This window comes from Chlorocebus sabaeus, chromosome 25 (genome assembly GCF_047675955.1).
Source record: "Chlorocebus sabaeus isolate Y175 chromosome 25, mChlSab1.0.hap1, whole genome shotgun sequence".
Taxonomy (NCBI): domain Eukaryota; kingdom Metazoa; phylum Chordata; class Mammalia; order Primates; family Cercopithecidae; genus Chlorocebus; species Chlorocebus sabaeus.
This window is the reverse complement of record NC_132928.1, coordinates 69,818,714-69,839,749: the sequence shown is the minus strand read 5'-3', so window position 1 is coordinate 69,839,749 and position 21,036 is coordinate 69,818,714. Positions and strand designations below refer to the sequence as shown.

The following is a 21,036-nucleotide window of genomic DNA, read 5'->3' as shown; positions in this document are numbered from 1 at the left end:
CTTAGAGGTATCTCCCCTGACTAGCAGACTGGGCTCCCTGCTTCCCCTCTGCTTCCTTTAAACAGACCATTCACACATTTGCCTGAAAACTTACAGTGACCCAGACCCTACTCCCTATACACACTGCCAGTTGTCGTGTGTCTTGTTTCTCTCTCTCTGCATGATGCTTCATTCCTATCTGGAGTGGCCCAGGGACAAAGGACTGCCCTCCCGTCTCTCTGTGCCCTCCCTGCCCAGGATCCATAAATTACACTTTCTGAATTTGTTCCCTATTGTGGTGTATATTGCATTTGCACTTTCCATCTGAAGAACCAGGGGATGCCCCAGGCCAGGTTTTACCTGGGACACCCAAGAGAGCACAAGGTTGGGCTCCCAGCACCAGAGCAATGGGCAGGTGGGCATAAACTGAACACAGGAAAGGCAAGAGCCACAAAAGTATATAAACAAGTTTCCCAGGCAAGGAGCCCCTGGTCACAGGTCAGACAACTAGGCATTGCATCTTCCAGGTAAAAGAAGCATCCTATGAAAGGCACGCAGTAAACACCATGTCCATCTCCCCTTCATTTCTCCTTAGGGCAGGTTGCTAGCTGCTCTGGGACTGGAACCTCAGTTTAGCTGGGGGCTCTCAGAACAGACAGCTAGATGAATTAAACAAGGAAGCCTCTCAGCCTCAGGCACATCTTCTAGGACAAGGAGAAGGCCAGGGGAGAGTAAGATCAGCGATCCTACAGGACGTGCTTCCAGGCCAAGGCCAGGCTGCAGTTGCAGGTACTTACCCAAGGTGCACATTGGGCCTGGAGCTTCACATGGGTGTGCAAAGATGTGACTCAAAAGTCCATCTGCCAGAAGTGAGCAGGGCAGGTCAGCTCTCCTCTCACTAGTACAGCGGTTCTAGCCCTCACAGAACATTAAAACCATGTGGAAACTGTTTATGAAGGTTCCCATATTCAGGAACAATCCCTAGAGATTCTGACGGAAGGAATTTGGTGCTGCATGGGTACCAGTATTTTTAAATTTCCCCAGATGATCCTAACATGCAGTCTGAGTGAAAAACACAAGTTTGACAGCTACACAAATTTAGAGCTTCTCTAAAACATACAGGGTATAATACCGGGCCCATCCACGGGAAATGCTTCTGTCGGGAATGCAAAGAAAAAAGAAAAAGATGGCCAACATCTACCATTGTAAAGGGATTCCAGCAAGCATATTATAAAATGCAGGGCTGCCTCTGGCATCTGGAAGCAGCTTGGGTGCCCTGGATATAATTCTCTTTTAAAAGTTTTTTCACAGCGTTTGCAGACTACTTAAGACTGGCCTTCATCTTGTGCCAAAATAGCAGGGCTGTGTTTGTTTAGCCTCAAGATTTTCAGGTCCAGTTGATTAAAAAAGGTGAGTGAGAAGCCTGCCAACACACAATGGGGCTGTCACCGAGGCAGCTGCTGCTGCTGGCTTCCAGCGTCCAGAAGCTGGAACATCGGCCAGCTCCAACCACCTGGCAGAGGATGGATCCGATGAGCAGGAGGACTGGGGCTTAAAACCAGACATACCCACTGGAGTCAGGGCAGGCGACGAAAAGCCTGACAAGTGAAGGAGCCTGACAAGTGAAAACAACAGATTCTAGGGATCAGCAACCAACCAATGAGGGTTCATTTTTTGAAAAATAAATACTTCTACCGGCTGTCTTTTCAGTGCCAGGTATTAAAAAAAGTAGAAGAAAAAAATTTCAGGGTGACTCAACAGATGGACCAGATCAATAATAAGGGGTATTTCGAGCAGGACAAGCCTGGAGCGGGAAGTGCGTGCAGGATGCCAACATCAGAGCAGCCAGGCATCAGAGAACCAGCCTTGACTACTCGCCGGGCCTCAGAGCCTGAGCCTTCGTCCCAGGGCAAGGGAGTGGCTGGGGCTTGGCTGGCCCCTTTTCAGATGAGGACTGCGATACTCGCCAGGTCAGTGAGCACCGATAGAAGTAGGGCCCAACGTAGGAGTGTGTCTCAGAACGGTGCAGACCCACAGTCCAACACACAGGAAGGATGCTTGTTGCTAAGTCTTAGACACGGGAACTGGAGGAGGCTTGAGGGCCCCCAGCAGTGGGAAGGCAGGCATGGCATGCAGATGGTGGATGCAGATTCAAGACACCAACTCTCATCGCTCCAGGTCAGTGGTTTGGAAAGTCCCAACCCATTCTAGAGAAGGGAACAGGCCCAGGTTTCTGATGGGGATGGGTAGTAGCCACAGAGCACAAGTCAGCCCCACCCACCACACACTTGCTGTAGTGCCACACTCTCAGTCCTAGAGGGCACCAATGCTTTCCCTTCGCTCTGCCCCAGGGCCAAAGCCATCAAGTCCCGGGCAGGGGGCGGGAGCATTCAGTGAGAGCAGCACAGAGGTTAAGGAGCGGCTCTTTTTTGAGATCTTCGCTCTCGCTTCCTTTCCAGGCAGTCAGTTGAGCAAGGTGGGTCTGGGGCCTCCTCTTGGGAGAAGAGGCCTTTCACCCTTGAAGCCTGCAGGACCTCAGTTTGTCCCAGGGCAAACCTCCTACAGTGGGCAGTTAGGTCAGACCTGCTCCAGGCCTCGGAAGACTCTTCTCCTTGGCTTCTCTTACTGCACTGGATCCAGCCAGGCCATTGATCAGGCCTCCAGGGCCCAGGTTAAAAATATGTGGCCCAGCTCTAGGAGAGAAGCCAGCAGGTCTCCCAGGCTCTTGAACTCAGAGCTGAAAACCAAACAAAAAAATGAATCCTCCCCATTGACAAGTGGCCCAGCCTGGTTGGCCAGGCAGGAGAGTGCACAAGCACTGAGGCCAAAGCTGCCTTGTAATAAGAGGTACGCTGGCCGGGAACCCGCAGCACCGAGCGTCACCTGGTCAGAGAGTCACCTGCTGGCTGGGTCTCCCTCAACTCAGATGCATGGCTAACAATCGCTAGCTAAGCATATATTCACTCTTAGAAAGAGATGTCACATTCGTATATTTATTATCTCATGTATTAATATACTGATGTACCACATTATTCTAATTCACTACCTCACTTAATTCTTACAACAACCTAATGTGACACGCAATATTATTATTAGCTCCATTTTATAGATGAAGAAACAAGACCTGAAAGGGTTAAATAACTTGCTCAAGATCATTCAGCCAAGTCATGATAAAGCTGCACTTGAACACACGCGTCTCAGATTCCAAAGCCCAAGTTTCTCTCTACTACCTGTATGGCCCCTGCACTCAAACACTGAGAAATCTGTCTGCCCTGGTGAGTTTCTCACTCCAAGTCAGTATGCATAGAGCTCAGGGCTGTACTCTCCTTCTCTAGTGATATGGTTTGGATCTGTGTCCCATCCAAGTCTCAGGTTGAAATGTAATCCTCAATGCTGGAGGTGGGACCCGATGGAAGGTGATTGGCTCATAGGGGCGGTTTCTCATTAATGATTTAGCCCCCTCCCTCTTGGTGATGTTGTTGCGATAGTGAGTTATCGCAAGGTCTGGCTATTTAGAAGTGTGTGGCCGCTCCCCCACCCCCTCCTCCTGCTCTGGCTATGTGAAGTGCTGGTTTCTCCTTCACCTTCTGCCATGATTGCAAGTTTCCCGAGGCCTCTCCAGAAGCTAAGAGGATGATGCCATGCTTCCTGTACAATCTGCAGAATCATGAGCCAATTAAACCTCCTTTCGTTATAAATTACCCAGTCTCAGGTATTTCTTTACAGCAGTGTGAGAACTGACTGATATCTAGGAAGGACAGTAACAACAGAATCCACTTTTGCTATCGGCTTTAAACCAAACTATTCTCTGCGGAACAGGAAAATTGAAGCAGAAAGAGAGAATGGAAAGAAAAGAGGTGACTAAAACACATTTAAGGTGTGTACAGCTCAGTGAAAAGGGAGAGAAACAATGGGCTTTCTAAATTACTTTTCTTAATGTGTATTACACCACACTCAACTGGATACATCAATATCATCATGGTTCTTCTAAAAATCAATAATTACCTCTCTGTAGTAGATTTCCTATACTAGCCTACTTTTCTTCCTTTTTTCATTTCTAACATCTTAGTTAATTCTATGACTCCCAAGGTCTTACCACATCCACCCCTCTGTGTACAACATGGCTGGATCACACTTCCCAAAGTCTGGTTTTAGTCATTCAGTACTCCTCTAAAACATCGTAATGGCTCCCTAAAATGCTCTTATCCTTAGCCTACAGTTCAGAGCTCTGTGTATCCTGGTCCTAACCAACTTTGAAGAGCTACCACAATACTAATCCTATACCTGGGCCAATCTAGACTGCTCTTCCTTCTGAAGAAATAGTTGTGCTTTTCCTCCACACTCAGCCCAGGCATATCTAGCTCCACTCCACTGTGGCCAATGGGACAACACAGCTATCAAAAAAGAAGAGACATTGAGCCAGGATGCCTATAATCCCAGTGACTCCAGAGGCTAAGGTGGAAAGATGGCTTGAGTCTAGGCATTCAAGGCTGCAGTGAACTATGATCTCACCTCTGCACTCCAGCCTGGGTAACAGAGCAAGACTTTGTCTCAAAAAAAAAAAAAAAAAAAAAGGAAGGGGGATCTTGTCCTGTTCTCTACTGCATCCTCAGTAGTGCCTAGAACCAGATCTGGCACTTCGTAGATGCTCAATGATATTTTTCTTTTCAGTAAATAAAAGGAACAGGCCATTTCCTCTGACTGAAAAGCTTTCTGTCCAGCTCTTCAGTTCTCAAAATCCTTCTGTCTCAGTAAGCCCTGTGTCACTTTTTAGAGCATGGCACTGAAACTCTTTGACACACCTCTCACTGAGACTTGTCATAATGGCCCTTCCCTTGAATCAGCGCACCAGGAATGCTGGACCAATAAAACACAATGGAAGTAACACTGCAGTGGTTATAAAAATATGCCCACGAAATTCTTTAATACTCCTCCTTTGGGGTAAAACCTGTTTCCTTCCCCTTCCCTGTGGGCTGAACTTAGTGACTTGCTTCTATTCACTAAGCAGAAGTGATGCTGTGTGACTTTGAAGGCTAAGTCCTAACAAGGCACTGTGGTTTCTGTCTTATTTGCTCTCTCTTCCTCAGATCACTGGCTCTGAGGAAATCAGCTGCTATGTTGCAAGAGGTCCTATGGCATAGCTCTTGTGGCAAGGAACTGAAGCCGTCTGTTAACAACACATGCATGAGCTTGGAAGCAGATCTTTCAGCCCCAGCCAAGCCTTTAGATGACTGCAGCTCCAAAGTGTGTCTTAACAGCAACCTCATGAGACCCTGAGTCAGAGCCACCCAGCTAATTCACTCTGGACTCCTGTCTCTCAGAGACTATGAGAGATAAAGGTTTGTTGTTTCAGGCTATGAAGTTTGGGGAGCCACTTACTACACATTAATAGAGATGCATGCCAGTTTCTGAATTCAGACCTTAAGAATAAGAAATTTCCATTTCCTTTCTCTTGGGACACTCGCTCTTGGAACCTAGCAGCCATGTTGTAAGGAAGCCAAGCTGCCTATAGAGAGGCCCACAGAGACAGCACTCAACAGCCAGACCATATGTATGCACCATATTTGGTGTGGATTCTCCCACCAAATATGGGAGCCACCCCAGTTGAGCCACCCCAGCTGTCCCTGCCAAGCCCTGCCCAAATTGTATTTCCATGGGCAAAATAAATAACTGGTCATATTTTAAGTCACAACATCTTGAGATGATTTATTATGCAGCAGTAGACAATGAAAACAGATTTTGGTATCTGGATATGGAATGCTGTTGTAACAAAATCCTAAAATCAAGGCATTGGTTTTGGGACTTGGTAGTAGGCAGAAGCCTCATGGGCCTCAGTGAAGGATGAAAAAAAGTAAGAAAAATATATCAGAAGCTAGAAAAAAAATATCCCTGTAGTGGCAAAAAAGTCACTGAGTTACCAACTGAGGCAATATAAAAAAGAGTCCTTAATAATTGTAATTATATATCCAAGGAGATTTCCAGGCAGAATACAGAAGTGCCCACTGACCTCCTGTCACTGCCTGTGATGAAATGCAAGAGAAGAGAGATGAATTAAAGAATAAACTGTTACATGTAAAGGAGCTAGATCTGCCCAGGTTTGAAAATGAAACTAATTTCTTATTCCTGCTCTCTGCAAATGGCGAATAATTCTCAAATTAAGAAAGGGCCTCAGGCCATAGATCAAAGTCAGGATGGATGTATTAGTCCTTTCTCACACTACTATAAAGATACCACCTGAGATTGGGTAATTTATAAAGAAAATAGGTTTAGTTGGCTCACAGTTCTGCATGGCTAGGGAGGCCTCAGGAAACTTACAATCATGGCAGAAGGAAAGGGGAAAGCAAGGCACCTTCTTCACAAAGTGGCGAGAAGAATGAATGCAGGAAGAACTACCAAACACTTGTTAAACCATCAGATCTCAAGAGAACTCACTCACTATCATGAGAACAGCATGGGGGAAACCACCCTCATGATCCAAACACCTCCCACCAGGTCCCTCCCTTGAATGTGGGGATGACAATTTGAGATGAGATTTGGGTGGGGACACAGAGCCAAACCATATCAATTGGTCTATAAATCTAAGAGAGCAAATCATAGAAACTTAAAGACAGACAAAAGACCCCCTAAGAATCTTAACGACATCCCTTAAGATCCTCTCCATTCAATAGGGGTTTTAAGAATCTTACCTAATGGAGTGAAGGTTTGCCCATTCTGAAGGTATTGAAATAGGAGGAAACAGAAATAGCATTATATGCAGGAGTTGCAAAAAAAAATGTCAACCACCTTATCACCAGTATCACCCATTGACTGAAAGGCCCGTCCACCAAAGAGCATACAGTGCAATCAGAAAATAGTGAGGTCAAAAGGTCAGTTACCAGGAGGGTTAATTCAGGTCATCCTTCAGCAGATCAGGCCTTACCAATTTTCTCAGCTGACCAAAGAGCTAAAACAGGAAACCTGCCCCATATGCAATATGCCATCTTAGGCATTTTCCCTGGAGTCTGAAGAGAGATTGTTCACATTGGAGTGAGGCTATCTCTGCTGCCTGAATTATACATTTCTTCCCTCGGGCTTAATACAGACTCATCCACCTGTATTCCTGGGAAAGATATATTGATTAAGAAAGGCAAAAACCCTAACTCAGAAGCAAGACTGTGTTCAATCTTCTTTTTTTTCCTCTTACCAAATGGGCTCATAATTTCAAGTAAATGGCATGTGAAGCTGTTAAGAGCCAAGCCCCACATTCGCACTGCCGTGTTCTACTGGTTGTAAATAATACGCGTGACTACACCAGGGACCAAATTGCTCATTAGCTGCCAACATTAGTTGTTTAACGATCTGAGGAGCAGAAGCTGCCAATTATTGTATTCCTTCTTAAAATACCATTTAAAACCCACACATGTAATTATTATACCTTTTCGTTAAATTTTTATGATTCTTTTGAAGCTGATGAGCTGTGGGTCCATTCAAACTACAAAACTCAGAGAACTTTTTGAAGTTGTCATTATGTAACTGGGTTAAATATCCATATATAATACACCAAGAGAGGGCCTGGACTTTAGCCCCAGATCAGCCACTGCTGAGCTAACTGAGTGACCTTAACCAAAGGACACATCCCGCGGCCTCAACCTCCCCATCAGTCCATTTGGATCACAGTCTCTCTCCCATCTACCTAATACAGCAATTGTGAAAATAAAATAACAAATACAGAGGAGTGTTTGAAAGCACTATTCAAATGATAGGATAAGATACTGTTTTCAGAGACTCTTGTTTTCAAGCTACTAATTAATGGAAAAATCAATTCCTTAATAACTGCCAGACTAAGAGGGAGCATAATCCTTTGAGGATTCGCCAAGTTTCTGTGACTAGATTTTTAAACCAAGGATATCCATTTGTCTCATGCTACCACCCTTCCCCCATAGGAAGAGTCTAAGCACACCCAATAATCCTCATTCACTATTTACAGATACACAATGCTACATACACATCTGCTAGAACCATATGGCACACAGAGTACATTCAGTCTCTAAACTCTTCAAGAAACAGGAACTGGAAGTCCCAAATACGGTACTCAGATAAACAACTTGTGCTATATTATGTGTACATTAGTGAAACTCCCCAGAAAAGCTTTCAGATGTCTGAGAATGACATAATAACTGTGGAATGTTCATCGAGGCCAAAACACGGTGCGCTGGTGGCTGTCATTATTTTAGTTGGACAGCTTCAACATCTCCTACACTGCCAGTTACCTGATATGGCATGCATTTTGGCTTCAAGCAAGGCTGGTAGTTGGGTTTCAATATCGTTAACTTTCTTCCTCAGGGTGCTGCAGAATTTCTCACTCATACACACCTAGGGGGAGAGAAATGGCCAGAAATCATCATTTATTCAGCTAAAAATCAGAAGGCAGTAGAACAGCCAGGTCAGAGATTTCTGGGTTTGTAAGTAATTAAAAGGGGTGATGAAGAGTAATTGGAGGATAATGCTCAAAAAGCAAGAAATGGAAAAAGAAAGACAAAGAAGAGAGGGAGGGAGGGAGGGAGGGAGGGAGGAAGGAAGGAAGGAAGGAAGGAAGGAAGGAAGGAAGGAAGGAAGGAAGGAAGGAAGGAAGGAAGGAAGGAGAAAGAGAGGAAGGAAGGGAGGAAGGAAGTCAGGGAGGGATGGAAAAGAAAAGAAGGGAGGGAGGGAAGAAGGGAGAGAGGAAGGGAGAAGGAAGAAAGGGTTGGAGGGAGGAAGAAACAGGGAAAAAGGGAAGGAAGGAAGGGAAGGGAAGGAGGGAAATGGAAGAAAAAGAACAAAAATAAAGTGAGCAATGGCGTATTCCAAGCACATGCCCATCACCCACACTCAATTACAAAACCGATAGGAGCTAATCCAACAGAGAGCAACCACAAGTTAACATCATTGCATCACTCCTGCCTCCTGCCTTCTCCAGAACTTTGCCGAATCCTCCTGTCTGCATCACTTTCGTAGCCCCAGGTGGTTTGGCTCACTCATACCCTTCGGGACTCTGCTCAATTGCTGCCTGGGAGGGAAGGCCTTGCTGATTACCCACCCAAAATAGCAACCTCCTTTGGCCCGCCCTCCGCTTGATGTTTTTCTACAGCTTCCGCTCAGATGACACACTATGTACTTCTATTCCTTTGTTTCCACATTGTCTGTCTGCTGGGATACGAGCTCTATGTGAGCAGGGACTTTGCTCTGTGCCTGGCACATAGTATGCAGTGAATAAAGATACGGCCATTGAGATGAAGGTCAAAGCTGCAAGCTAAATTTAATTACTAGTATTAATAGACACTGTTTAAGGAAACTTTGAAGGCAGATAGATACTTGCTGGCAAGTCAGATCTGAAAAATAGACAAGTAACTCTCAGTGAGGTTTGAAGGTTTTATCATGTATTTTCCCATGACATTCCAAACACATCCTACAGTTTTTTTCTTTGGTTTTTCAAAAACAGCAAAAATCTTAAATCTTAATTTATTTTTCCAAATGTCTTTAGGTTATCTTTTATTTTGTTGGAGGCTAAAACATCACATTTTTCCCTTTTTGAACCCTTTCAGCAGTCTCAAGACTTTTCATATGCCAACGATATCTAGACTCAGATTAATGAGCTACCTAGAAAAATTTAATTTCCCAGAAGAATCTAGGTTTTGTTGGACACCATCAACTTTAAATGTTTTCTTATATCAGTTTGAATTGAGATTATTTTTAGAGTCAAAGCAGACTTCATCCATCCTGCCTAAAATACTCCACTGTTTCTCTCATGGACTTCCATATGTTCTATTCAGTGGCTATAATTTTCCAACATCTTTTTTATAAAAATCATTCTCTGGATGAAGATGACAGTTTGGTAGCCTCTAAACCAAAGCCTGCACTGGTGGTGTTGGGCATCCACATGTCCAAAGTAATTAATTCCGAGACCCTTTCAACGTCTTGAGACTTTTCAGGATGTCAGAACCAGAGTTAAAAGGAAGGTATCCCTTCCCCCAGCACTTTGGCTCAAACCCAGATGACTGGCACATCCCATTGTATCCATTTAATAATGTCATCTGAGGTCTGAGGGCATTTCCATTAACTCTGTAACACCAGCCATAATTCTTACGTCTCATCCAATCTATGTCCAATATTTCTGATTTTAGTGAACAGTATCTGTTAATTATTATTGGGTCAGTTTCTCCTTTGTTGAGCAAATCTATCCTTCAAGTTGCCAATATTAATACAAAACAACCTTTCTGAATCTTCTTATTAAATTGCAATGTTCACTCTTTCAGGCTCTGCTGGATGTAATCTAATATCTACCAATCTCCAGATATCCCATTTATTTCCAACTGTTTCTTCCATCTCATTTATCCCTTAATTACCTTTGGTTTGGGTAACCCATAAGAGTTTAAGAAATGCAATGAGTGCAAGGAAGGTTTCATTTCTTTCTGAGACAGGAATCTAAAGAATATCAGGTAGGGGTGTGTGTGGGTGTGTGTGGGGGTGTGTGTGTGTGTGTGTCTAACACACTAGAGAAAGAAAGCTATGTCAATCTGAGACCTTTAGCTCATGGTCACTAGTCAATCTAGTTTAAAGTAAAGAGAAAGGTGTTTTGTGTGACTGGACAGTTTTGTTTTAATTCTCTGTGGACTAATATAGGCCCCTGCCCACAGCACACACACACACACAGATTCATGTCTGTGCACACATACCTATCCAACTCTGCACACACACATACACATCCCCAGAAAACCTGTGTATCCTTTTTATTTACAAATAAAATTGCACACTCATTATCAAATGGAGCTTTTATGTTTACATTTTAAAATCAAAGACATGAGTTCCTTAATTTTATGGAAAAGCAAAGTAATTATAAAGTATTTTAAATGTATTAGAGAAGGTATATGCAATGGTTGGAAATGTTTTTGTCCCCCCAGAATTCACAGGTTGAAATTCTAACTCCCAAGATGATGGCATTAGGAGGTGGGGCCTTCGGGAGGTGATCAGGTCAGGAAGGTGGGGCCCCCATGAAGGGTTAGTACCCTTATAAAGAAGCCTGAGACCCCGCCTTGCCCTCTTTCTTCCATGCGGGAATACAACGAGAAGTCAATCGTCTGCAGCCTGGAAGAGGGCCTCTCACCAGAACTTAGCCATGCTGGAACCCTGATCTCAGACTTCCAGTCTTCAAAGCGATGAGAATTAAATTTCTGTTGTTTATAAGCCACCCCGTCTATGGTACTTTGTTATAACAACTCAAATGGAGTAAGACTGTATGCAAACAAAGCAAACCATTTTTGATATTTGGGAAAATCTAAGATATTTAATAGTAGTTCGAGATTTTCAACAAATCCTAATACTGAGTACATATCAGTATATGTGTGTATCCACAATACACAGTGTCATAAACACACACATACAAGCACCATCTGCATTATATAATAGGCACACCTGTATCCTCAGTGTTGGTGTACAGATGCATTCATGTTACCTATACAGTATGTTCTGAAGATAGTCAATAAACTCAGACCCAAGACAGTCCTCCTATCTTTTAATTCTACATAGAAATCAGGATGCACCTGATAAACAGTAGAAAATGTAAGAGAGGCCAGGTGCGGTGGTTCTTGCCTGCAATCCCAATTTTGACAGACTGAGGCAGGAGGATCGCCTGAGCTCAGAAGTTCAAGACCAGCCTGAGCAACCTAGCAAAACCTGTTCTCCACTAAAAATCAAACAAATGTAGCTGGGCAAGGCAGCATATGTCTGTAGTCCCAGCTACTTGGGAGGCTGAGGCTGAAGGATTACCTGAGCCCAGGAGATCAAGGCTGCAGTGAGCTGTGATCTTGCCATTACACTCTAGCCTGGGTGACAGAGCCTTTGGGTGAGCAGAGCAGAATTCAAGCATTTCTGGGTCCCTGGTTCCAATGCTGTCTTATGGGCACCACTTGTTCCTAACAGGAAGCTCTCTTTGTATGCAAGTTATAATTACCCATCAAACCTGCGGCTCTGTGACCTTTAGCAAAATCACTGGGTGTTGTTTTCAGAAATAAATTAGATACAGAAACGGAGAAAATGCACAGAGTAACTCTAGACATTTTGCCAACAACACATCCCTGATTTTGGCTTAGCTGCGGTGAGCCCTTGGCGTGTTTCCTGATCCAGGGTCCAAGACTTTCTTTCCCTGGGCACAGAGACCGGAAGAGAGTCCTTCCAGGCCAACAGGCTCTTGGCTGCATTGCTCTCTGCTCAGCAAGCTGTCCTTTTTACATTTCGACCATCGTACAACCACCCCTGGTTCCTAGACCTACTGCAAATAATGAATGATTCATACCCAGTTCTCTGCCACAACATTTAGTCATAATTCACAGAGTAATTGATCCTCTTTCTCAGTCTGTCAATAACTTGGCCAGGTATAAATATATATGAGAAGGGCTTTTGTTTTGTAAACTGTGGTTATCCTAACTTATGAGGACATTGACTATTTAAATTAATTGACCGTGCTCCCAGGGAATAATGAAGACATATTCTGTCTGTACACAAATCAAGGTCTTGCTATGGCAGTATAAACGATGTATAAAGTAGGCAAAATGATTGTCAAGCCAACTGAAAAGCTTTAAAGAACAAAAAACAGTCACCGACTGTTTCATTTGTGAGGAAACTAGACACTGCCCTCCTGGGAAGAAAAGTAATTAGTTTCTCAAGTTACTACCATCCTGAAAGCATTTTTTTTTTTCTTTGAGATGGAGTCTCGCTCTGTCTCCCAGGCTGGAATGCAATGGTGCAACCTCGGCTCACTGCAACCTCCACCACCTGGGTTAAAGTGATTCTCCTACTTTGGCCTCCCGAGTAGCTGGGATCACAGGCACCCGCCACCATGCCCAGCTGATTTTTGTATTTTTAGGAGAGATGGGGTTTCACGATGTTGGTCAGGCTGGTCTCGAACTTTTGAACTCAGGTGATCTGCCTGCCTCAGCCTCCCAACGTGCTAGGATTACAGGCGTGAGCCACTGCACCCGGCCCCGAATGCATCTTTAAGCAAAGGCTTTCAATATGCATAGTGGCAGTCCTTTTCCAGTCCCTAAATTGACAGCTTCTTTTGTAGCAAAGGCCAAACCAGTGCATTTCTGGGGTGTCCACAAGTCAAGACCTCCACTATGGCAGAAGCACTCTCTCCTGGCTCTTTTAACTCATCATTGGGACTGCAAAATGGCTTGACAAAGTCTATGTGTTTTTGCAGAAGCTAGGTATCCTATGATCTAGACATAAAATCACGTCAAAGAAAAACTTCATAGGCTTCTTTGGAAAATGGGAGTATAAAGGTACTTACCTTAGTAGTGATTTCTTTAAGTGACAAGTTGAGGGATTTTATTCTTTCCTGGAGGCTGGAAGAATTAAAAAGAGGAGATTGGTCTCCTTGGTAACCACAATTCAATACCACTACAGTTAGGAATACTGCAAAAAGTGAACCTTCCACTGGTCTGATGGATGAAGAAGTGCAGGAGGAAAGATGATGCCAACTTGGTTCCATTTGACTATGGAATAAATATGGTGCTAGGAAGCAGACCTTTCCTCCCTTACTATGCCTTACTAAAGCTAGAATTACAATTTTATCATGCCCGGAGTGTACATCTACTGATAACGGGAAGAACAGCCAAGGTGTGCTCCTGGCAGCAAAGGATTAAAATCTGCATTCCTATAACCACCTTCCCAGAAGGAAGGTGTATGCTGAGTAGTGTCTCACTAGCAGGGAATCAAATAGTATCTATTTGGGTAGACCATGCAATTCAGCAAGTATGTACCCAGTGTCCTCTGCATTGAGCACTGAAGTAGACCATAAAGGAGAGACATATATTTAAAGTATGTCTGAGATAGCACCCCTTAGGCTTCTCCCGCTTCTCTTTTCTCCTTAGCACTTTTCACCTTGACATATTTATTTATTCATGTAATTTCTCTCTCTCCCACTGGAACTTAAGTTCCACGAAGGCAGTGACTGTCTGTTGTATTCATTCCTGCATCCCGATTGCTTAAACAATTCCTGGAGCTTGTTAGCCAGCCCTCAGTCAGTATCTGTAGAATGAATGAATCAATGCAATTAAGAGTCAGATCTTATTATGAAGGTTGTTACCTAGTGGAGAAGAAACACATGCACGTGAGTCACTATAATATAAAGCAAGAGGAAAAAATTACTATAAGGGGAATAGAAAATCAATACTAGGAGAAAACTGCTACATAAAAGCTGTCACCAGGCAGAATATTGTCTGCCTTGAGCAATGGAGACAATAACTTGTGGAGCAATTTAGAACTAGGAGAGTGGAGGGAAAGCTTACCAGAAGAGGTGGAAAGTGAACTGGGCCTCAATGGAAAAAACAAAACAACAACAACAAAAAAAGGAGAATGAAATTCTAGCAAGAAGATAAATCTAACTGGACCAAATGGTTCTCACAGGTGATTTGTGAAAGATAAAGTTAAACAGTGAAATGACTATTTCTGGTAGGAAAGGAGAGGGAAGGATGGGGTGGGGCCTATCTGTATCTACAATGTTTGCTTATTTATTTAGTTAGGGGCCGGGCGCAGTGGCTCATGCCTGTAATCCCAGCACTTTGGGAGGCCGAGGTAGGGGGATCACCTGTGGTCAGGAGCGCGAGACCAGCCTGGCCAAAATGGTGAAACCCCGTCTCTACTAAAATACAAAAATTATCCAGGCGTGGTGGCATGCACCTGTAGTCCCAGTTACTTGGGAAGCTGAGGCAGGAGAATTGCTTGAACCCAGGAGAATTGCTTGGTGTGAGCCGAGATCATGCCACTGCACTCCAGCCCAGGCAATAGAGTGAAACTCCAACTCCAAAAAAATAAAGTAAAATAAATTTATTTAGTTAGGGAAAGAAAATCAAAGTAAATATGGGGTAAATTCTACTATTTGTTTAATTGTAGTGGTGGGTAAATGAGTGTTGTATTTTTAAATATGTTTGAAATATTTACAATTAAAATAATTTTAAAGAAATATCAAGGGCAAGCTTTAGTCAGTATTAAATGACTAAGGAGTTTTGAGTTTTATCCCTCAAGCAATAAGAAATCACTCCATTTTTTAGCAAGAGAGCAACATGAAAAAAATGTTTTCATTTTTTAGAAAACTAATTGGGTGGCACTATGAGAGATGATTTGGAGAAAGAAAGTCTGAATGTGACAAAGCCAGGCAGGTCCCTTCAGCAGTGTAAGCCAGTCGGAGGGCACACGGGCCCTGCAGAGTGATACAGGTCAAAAAGGGGAGGGAGGAACAGGACTGGATTACGTGGATGCTCAGAGCAGTGAGAACATCCATTCTAGAGTTTTCGATTCTTTCATGCATTCATGAACTCATCCATTCTTCAAATATCTATCTGCTGGGCACCCAGCAAGTTAGGGACTTAGAGCATGAAGACATGGTGCCTGGCCACAACCACTTACTGCTGCTAGATATGCCAGAAAATGTAATAGATGCCAGAAGAGGAGTGATTACTTGATTAAATGATGACCTGCAAAAGGAAAGGTCAAGGTTTTTGGGGTATGTGTGGGGAGGGGAAGGGAAAGGGTACAGGGTGTCAGGAAATCTTATACCAGGGGTTGCCAAGTATTAGAGCTAAGCTGCCAATTTGCTGATTTTTGTTTGTTTGTTCTTCAACTGTAAGAACTATTTTTTGATGTTATCACATCCGCCAATTTGTCATTTCTGAGTATAAGCAAACTCGTTTCAATTGTAAACACCTGGGAACTGGTGCGGGTCCATACTAATCAGTCATTACCACTTGAGACCTACTTTCAACAGAGTAGGGTTTTCCAGTCCAGCTGAGATCAGCCCAAAAGGAGGAAGTGAGGGTTGACAGAGGTGGAGCATGTGACACCAGACTCTTCAGAATTCAGGAGTTGCCATCTGACCATCTGACAAAAATTAGTGTACTCAGTGGGAACTGAGGAAAACAATCTTTGGAAGCCTGCCTGGAGAATTCTAGACTCTGGCTGGCTGGGGACTGGATCTTTTGAGAGAATGTAAGTCAGAGTGTCACACAGACACGGAGATTGGGGCAGATGAAACCACTTAGGGTGGTGGGGAGAGAGGAACAGAGAGCATCCAACGTGGACCCGGTCTGCTTCTTCCTCTGATTCTAATAGCAGCACCAGCTTTGGACGGCTAATGCCTGCTGTCCAAACTGAAAACCTTTCTTGGGCAGAAATGCACTTTCCCTTGCTGAGCTCGTGAGAGTCTATTCAACAAATAAATTTTTAACAAATGGTTCACCACATCATTGAACCTATGTGAGCATTTAATAGTGTATTATAAGTAGATGTTCCCAACCACACACACAGACTAGCTCATGCATTCACATTTCAAGTAAGTAGCAGATCCTCTTACTGATACTGAAATTTTAGCTGACCAAAACGGCCGTGCTGTTAGCTAATGCCCAACATATCACATAAAAAGTAGGTCAAGCACCGTCTTTCCAGGGGTTTACACAGTTCACTGGTCTGGGCTCAGATCTGGCCCTATCTCAGAAAGAAAGTTAGTCTCCTCTTAGATATCATGTTAGAGGAAGGAGGCAGTGATGCAGATAATTAAATGCATTGTTTTATATTTAATTTGATTTATATTTAATTTATGCTATATTCCTTTTTGCAACAGATTTACCTTCCCAATTATGTTTTGCTCAGGCTACTATTAACATGAGTTGTATCCCTGGGGTATATACAGAATAAAAGCAATTGTGGGGGAACAGACGATATGAGTAATCTATATACTATGCTAGTGGGTTACAGGCTATTTATAATAGAAGAATTCTCTCAAACCAAAGTTTACACAGCATTATAAAATATAATAAAGATAACAGGGAATCTGCTTTTATTGAAGAGGGGTGTCTGGCCTAGGGTACAAAGATGTCACTTTAGCCCCCCCCACACACACACACACATTGCTGCTGCCATCACACTGTGGTCCCCAAACCATAATTCCAGGAGCAGGAATACAAACCGAAAACCAGAAAATAAGACCAGTTCAATGTTGATAAGCAAGAATTCTGTGTACTTTAAATGAGTATAACCAATCCCCACTTTTTAAAAAACTTGCATATTATTCATCACAAATATGAACTATCTTCTCAGATGAAATTATGCCTTAGCCTAGAAACATATAATTTGTCCACACAAATTAGCAAATATGTTTTCAGAAACACACCAGACCTAATTTACCCAGATCAGTATCTTCATTCCAAGTGGCTGCCCTGGAAATAACAGAGTCCAACATTTATTGAACACTTACTATGTACCAGACACTCTCCCAAATTCTTTACGCAGATGAGCATTTTAAATTCTTATTATAACTCTATGAAGTAGAAACTATAATCATCTACATTGTAAGACAAGAAAATTTAATCAAAGAGACTAAGAGAGATTTAAGTAACTTTCCCAGGGGTAACCAGTTGGTAATTATGGGAGATTAAATGGTAACCCAGGCAGTCTAACTATCTGTTCTCCTAACTACTCAACAATACTAACTACTGCTCCCAGAAGCTGTGTACCTATTTAAAATGAACTGTCATCATCCAGACAAATTTTTTGAATTCTACTTTAGAATTTTGTTAAATGTACAATATAATCAATACCATGATTTGTAAATACACGTTATTCTTTACTCACAAACTGGTGTTCTAATCATATGACCAAATTTCACCCTCAACAAATGAAACCTTAGAAAAATTGAGACTACTGACATGAATGTGCTGCACAGAACGTACATCAGTAGCAGATGGTCCTGGGGGTGATGACTGTAGCAAAAGGAAATTAAATGCAAAGGTGCCTGTCACTAGTTGAGTTGTATACCCCAAAATTCACAGGTTAGAGTCCGAATCCCCAGTACCTAAGAATGTGACAGTGTTTGGAGATAGGGCTTTTCAATAGGTAACAAATTTAAAATAAAGTCATTAGGGTGGACCCCAATCCAATATGACTGGTATCATTATAGGAAGAGATGTGGAGGGCCGGGTGTGGTGGCTCAAGCCTGTAATCCCAGCACTTTGGGAGGTCGAGGTGGGTGGATCACGAGGTCAGGAGATCTAGACCATCTTGGCTAACATGGTGAAACCCTGTCTCTACTAAAAACATAAAAAATTAGCTGGGTGTGGTGGCGGGTGCCTGTAGTCCCAGCCACTTGGGAGGCTGAGGCAGGAGAATGGTGTGAACCCAGGAGGCTGAGCTTGCAGTCAGCCAAGACCACACCACCGCACTCCAGCCTGGGCTACAGAGCCAGACTCTGCCTCAAAAAAAAAAAAGAGAGATGTGGAGACAGACACACGTGGTGGGAAGACCATCTGAGGACAAAAGAGAAAATGGTTGTCTGCAAGTCAATGAGAGGAGCCTCAGAAGAAACCAGCCCTGCCGACACCTTGATCTTAGACATTCAGCCATCAGAGTTGTGAGAAAATAAATTTATGTTGTCTAAGCCACCCTATCCATGGTACTTTATTACGACAGCCCTAGCAGACTCGTGCATGTGGAATTTTCCATTTCTCATGGTATGATGAGTTATATGTATTATTAAGCCACCGCACACTGGTGCTTCATGATCCAGGTAAAAATAGTTGCTACTCCATGTAGCAGCAGCAGCAGGTCCAACAGAAAACACGGCAACTCTTTTGTTTTCTTCAGACTGACAGTTTCTTTTCAATCTGCCCAACTGGGAGACTGCGGGCCACTACAGCAATAAATGTGTGCAGAATATTATCATTCTTGTCTGCAGTTTAGGAGCTAAGTATTATGAATGGTGGCTCTAAGAAAATGTTATGTGAGAATGTCTTTGATTTTTTAAAATGATTATGGATTATGATTTAAAAATTATTATTTAAAAATGATTCATTAGAAATGAAAAAGGGCTCCCTTCAATACTCCTGCAATATCACAAACATAATGCAATCACTGATGTCAAAAATATAAGGAATAAAAATTCAATCTGGGGAGGGATAGATTGCTTTTCAGCCATAATTAGAAGGGCAAATGGAATTTAAGTCAATAACAGTCACTAATCTAGATAATACAAGCCAAGACTTGGTCAAGGGCCAGAATGAGACATTTATACAGGAGGATACAGCCAGGCAATTTTGGTTTAATGACTTGGGAGTGAGAAACTATTCTAAAGATAACTGATCCGACCAAAGAACTATCTCTACTTCTACCACTCTGCTCCAAGCCACAGGCACCTCTCCTCTGAAATGCTGCAATAGTCTCAGAACAGTTCTTCTGCATTTACCCTCACTCCTCCACAGTCTGTTCTTGAGATACAGCCAGGGTGAGCCTTCACAAGCATGTCAAATAAAATGCCACTATTCAGCCCAAAACCTTGCTCCATCACACCTGGGTCGAGCCAAGTCTGCAAGGACCTATATGGCCCATCTCTCATCACGTCTCTTACCTCCTCTCCTACAACTCCCTTCTTTGCTTGCTCCACCCTGGCCACAGAGGCCTCCTGACAGCTCCTCAAGTCTGCTGTGGCTGGTGCAGGCTCCACTGCTTTGACCCTCTGCCCCAGCACATATAATGGGCCGACCCCCTCCCACCTGCAAATCCTTGTTCACCTCTGACACTCTCAGTGAGGATGGCCTGACTACTCCATCGACAGCTGTAAATTTCACATCCACTCATCTTCTGCCCCAACCCCCAAGTCATGTTCATTTTCTACTAACCTACCTGTAACTTACTTATTTATTATGTTTGTTATTTATTTCTGCCTTTTACCACTAGAAAAAGAATGCCATGTGGGCAAGGATCTTTGGAGAAGTACTTGAAGTGCTTGGCACACAGTGCTTACCTAATAAATATTTGATTAATGTATAATACTCACATTCTTGCCTTCTCTCTAAGAAACAAGTGGGGTGGGGTAGAGTGGGGCGGAAGTACCCTCACCTCTGTTAGAGGCACACTCAAAGCACAGGATGGTGAGTGGCTCCATCTTTATCCCCACTTCCCACCACTGCCCTCTCAGGATCAGGGATTAAAGGCTGCAGCTGCTCTTGACTGTATGGCTGGGGTGGAGCTTTGCATGACAGAGAAAAAAGAGGTTAAAAACTTGGAGTCTACTCATCAGATGTCCTCTCTTCTTTTAAAATTCCATCTCTCAGAAGTCGTATTTATCTCGGTTTATCTCTGTTGGAGAGTTTCCTTTCATGGGCTATATTACATGTTGAACTGTGTTGTCCACAAAATTCGTATGTTGATGTCCTGACCTCCATACCTCAGAATGTGACTGCAGTTGGAAATAGGTCATTGCAAATGTACTTTGAGTTAAGATCAACCATACTCTGACATGACTGGCATCCTTATAAAAGGGGAAATGTGGATTCAGAGACATGCATAGAGGGAAGATGATATGAAAAGACACAGGGAGAAAATGATCATCTACAAGCCAAGGAGAGATGCAGATCCTTCCCTGACAGTCCCCAGAAGAAAGCAACCCTGCTGACACCTTGATTCTTGGACTTCTTTTTTTTTTTTTTTTTTCTTGAGATGGAGTCTCACTCTGTCTCCCAGGCTGGAGTGCAGTGGTATGATCTCAGCTCACTGCAACCTCCACTTTCTGGGTTCAGTCGATTCTCCTGCCTCACCCTCCCAAGTAGCTGGGATTACAGGCCTGTGCCAGAACACCCGGCTAATTTTTTTGGTATTTTTAGTAGAAATGGGGTTTCACCATATTAGCCAGGCTGGTCTCAAACTCCTGACCTCAAGTGATCCACCCACCTCGGCCTTCCAAACTGTTGGGATTACAGGTGTGGGCCACTGCACCCGGCCAATTCTTGGACTTCTAGACATGATAAATTTCTGTATTTAAGCCAGGTGGCTGTGGTGCTGCTTTATTATGGCAGCAAACTAATACAGGCTGGCATGGAAAGGAAGATATGTGGAGGGCCACTCATTCCTGCCTCTTAGAATGGTAAGAGCTAGAAGTCTGGAAATGAGGTGTAGGCCTGGGCAAAGGGCACCAGTGGTCTCATCTGGGAGCCTGCCTCTAGCAAAGTGCCAAATGAGTCCTCACTGCCAACATGCTGCCAAGGTCAGAAGATGGCT

The 21,036-nt window shown here is 43.4% G+C and overlaps 1 protein-coding gene across 2 annotated transcripts in view; it reads right to left on the bottom strand.

The window, feature by feature from the left end:
* The window catches only part of DISC1 (DISC1 scaffold protein), a 394,443-nt gene that overhangs the window by 217,695 nt on the left and 155,712 nt on the right, over positions 1 to 21,036 (bottom strand). For both annotated transcript variants that reach the window (XM_007989799.3, XM_073011848.1), the window contains exons 7-8: positions 13,283 to 13,337; positions 8,229 to 8,331 (exon numbers count right to left, since the gene is read on the bottom strand). In XM_007989799.3, coding sequence (XP_007987990.3) covers positions 8,229 to 8,331; positions 13,283 to 13,337 — 158 coding nt within the window. The remainder of the gene's footprint in view (positions 1 to 8,228; positions 8,332 to 13,282; positions 13,338 to 21,036) is intronic.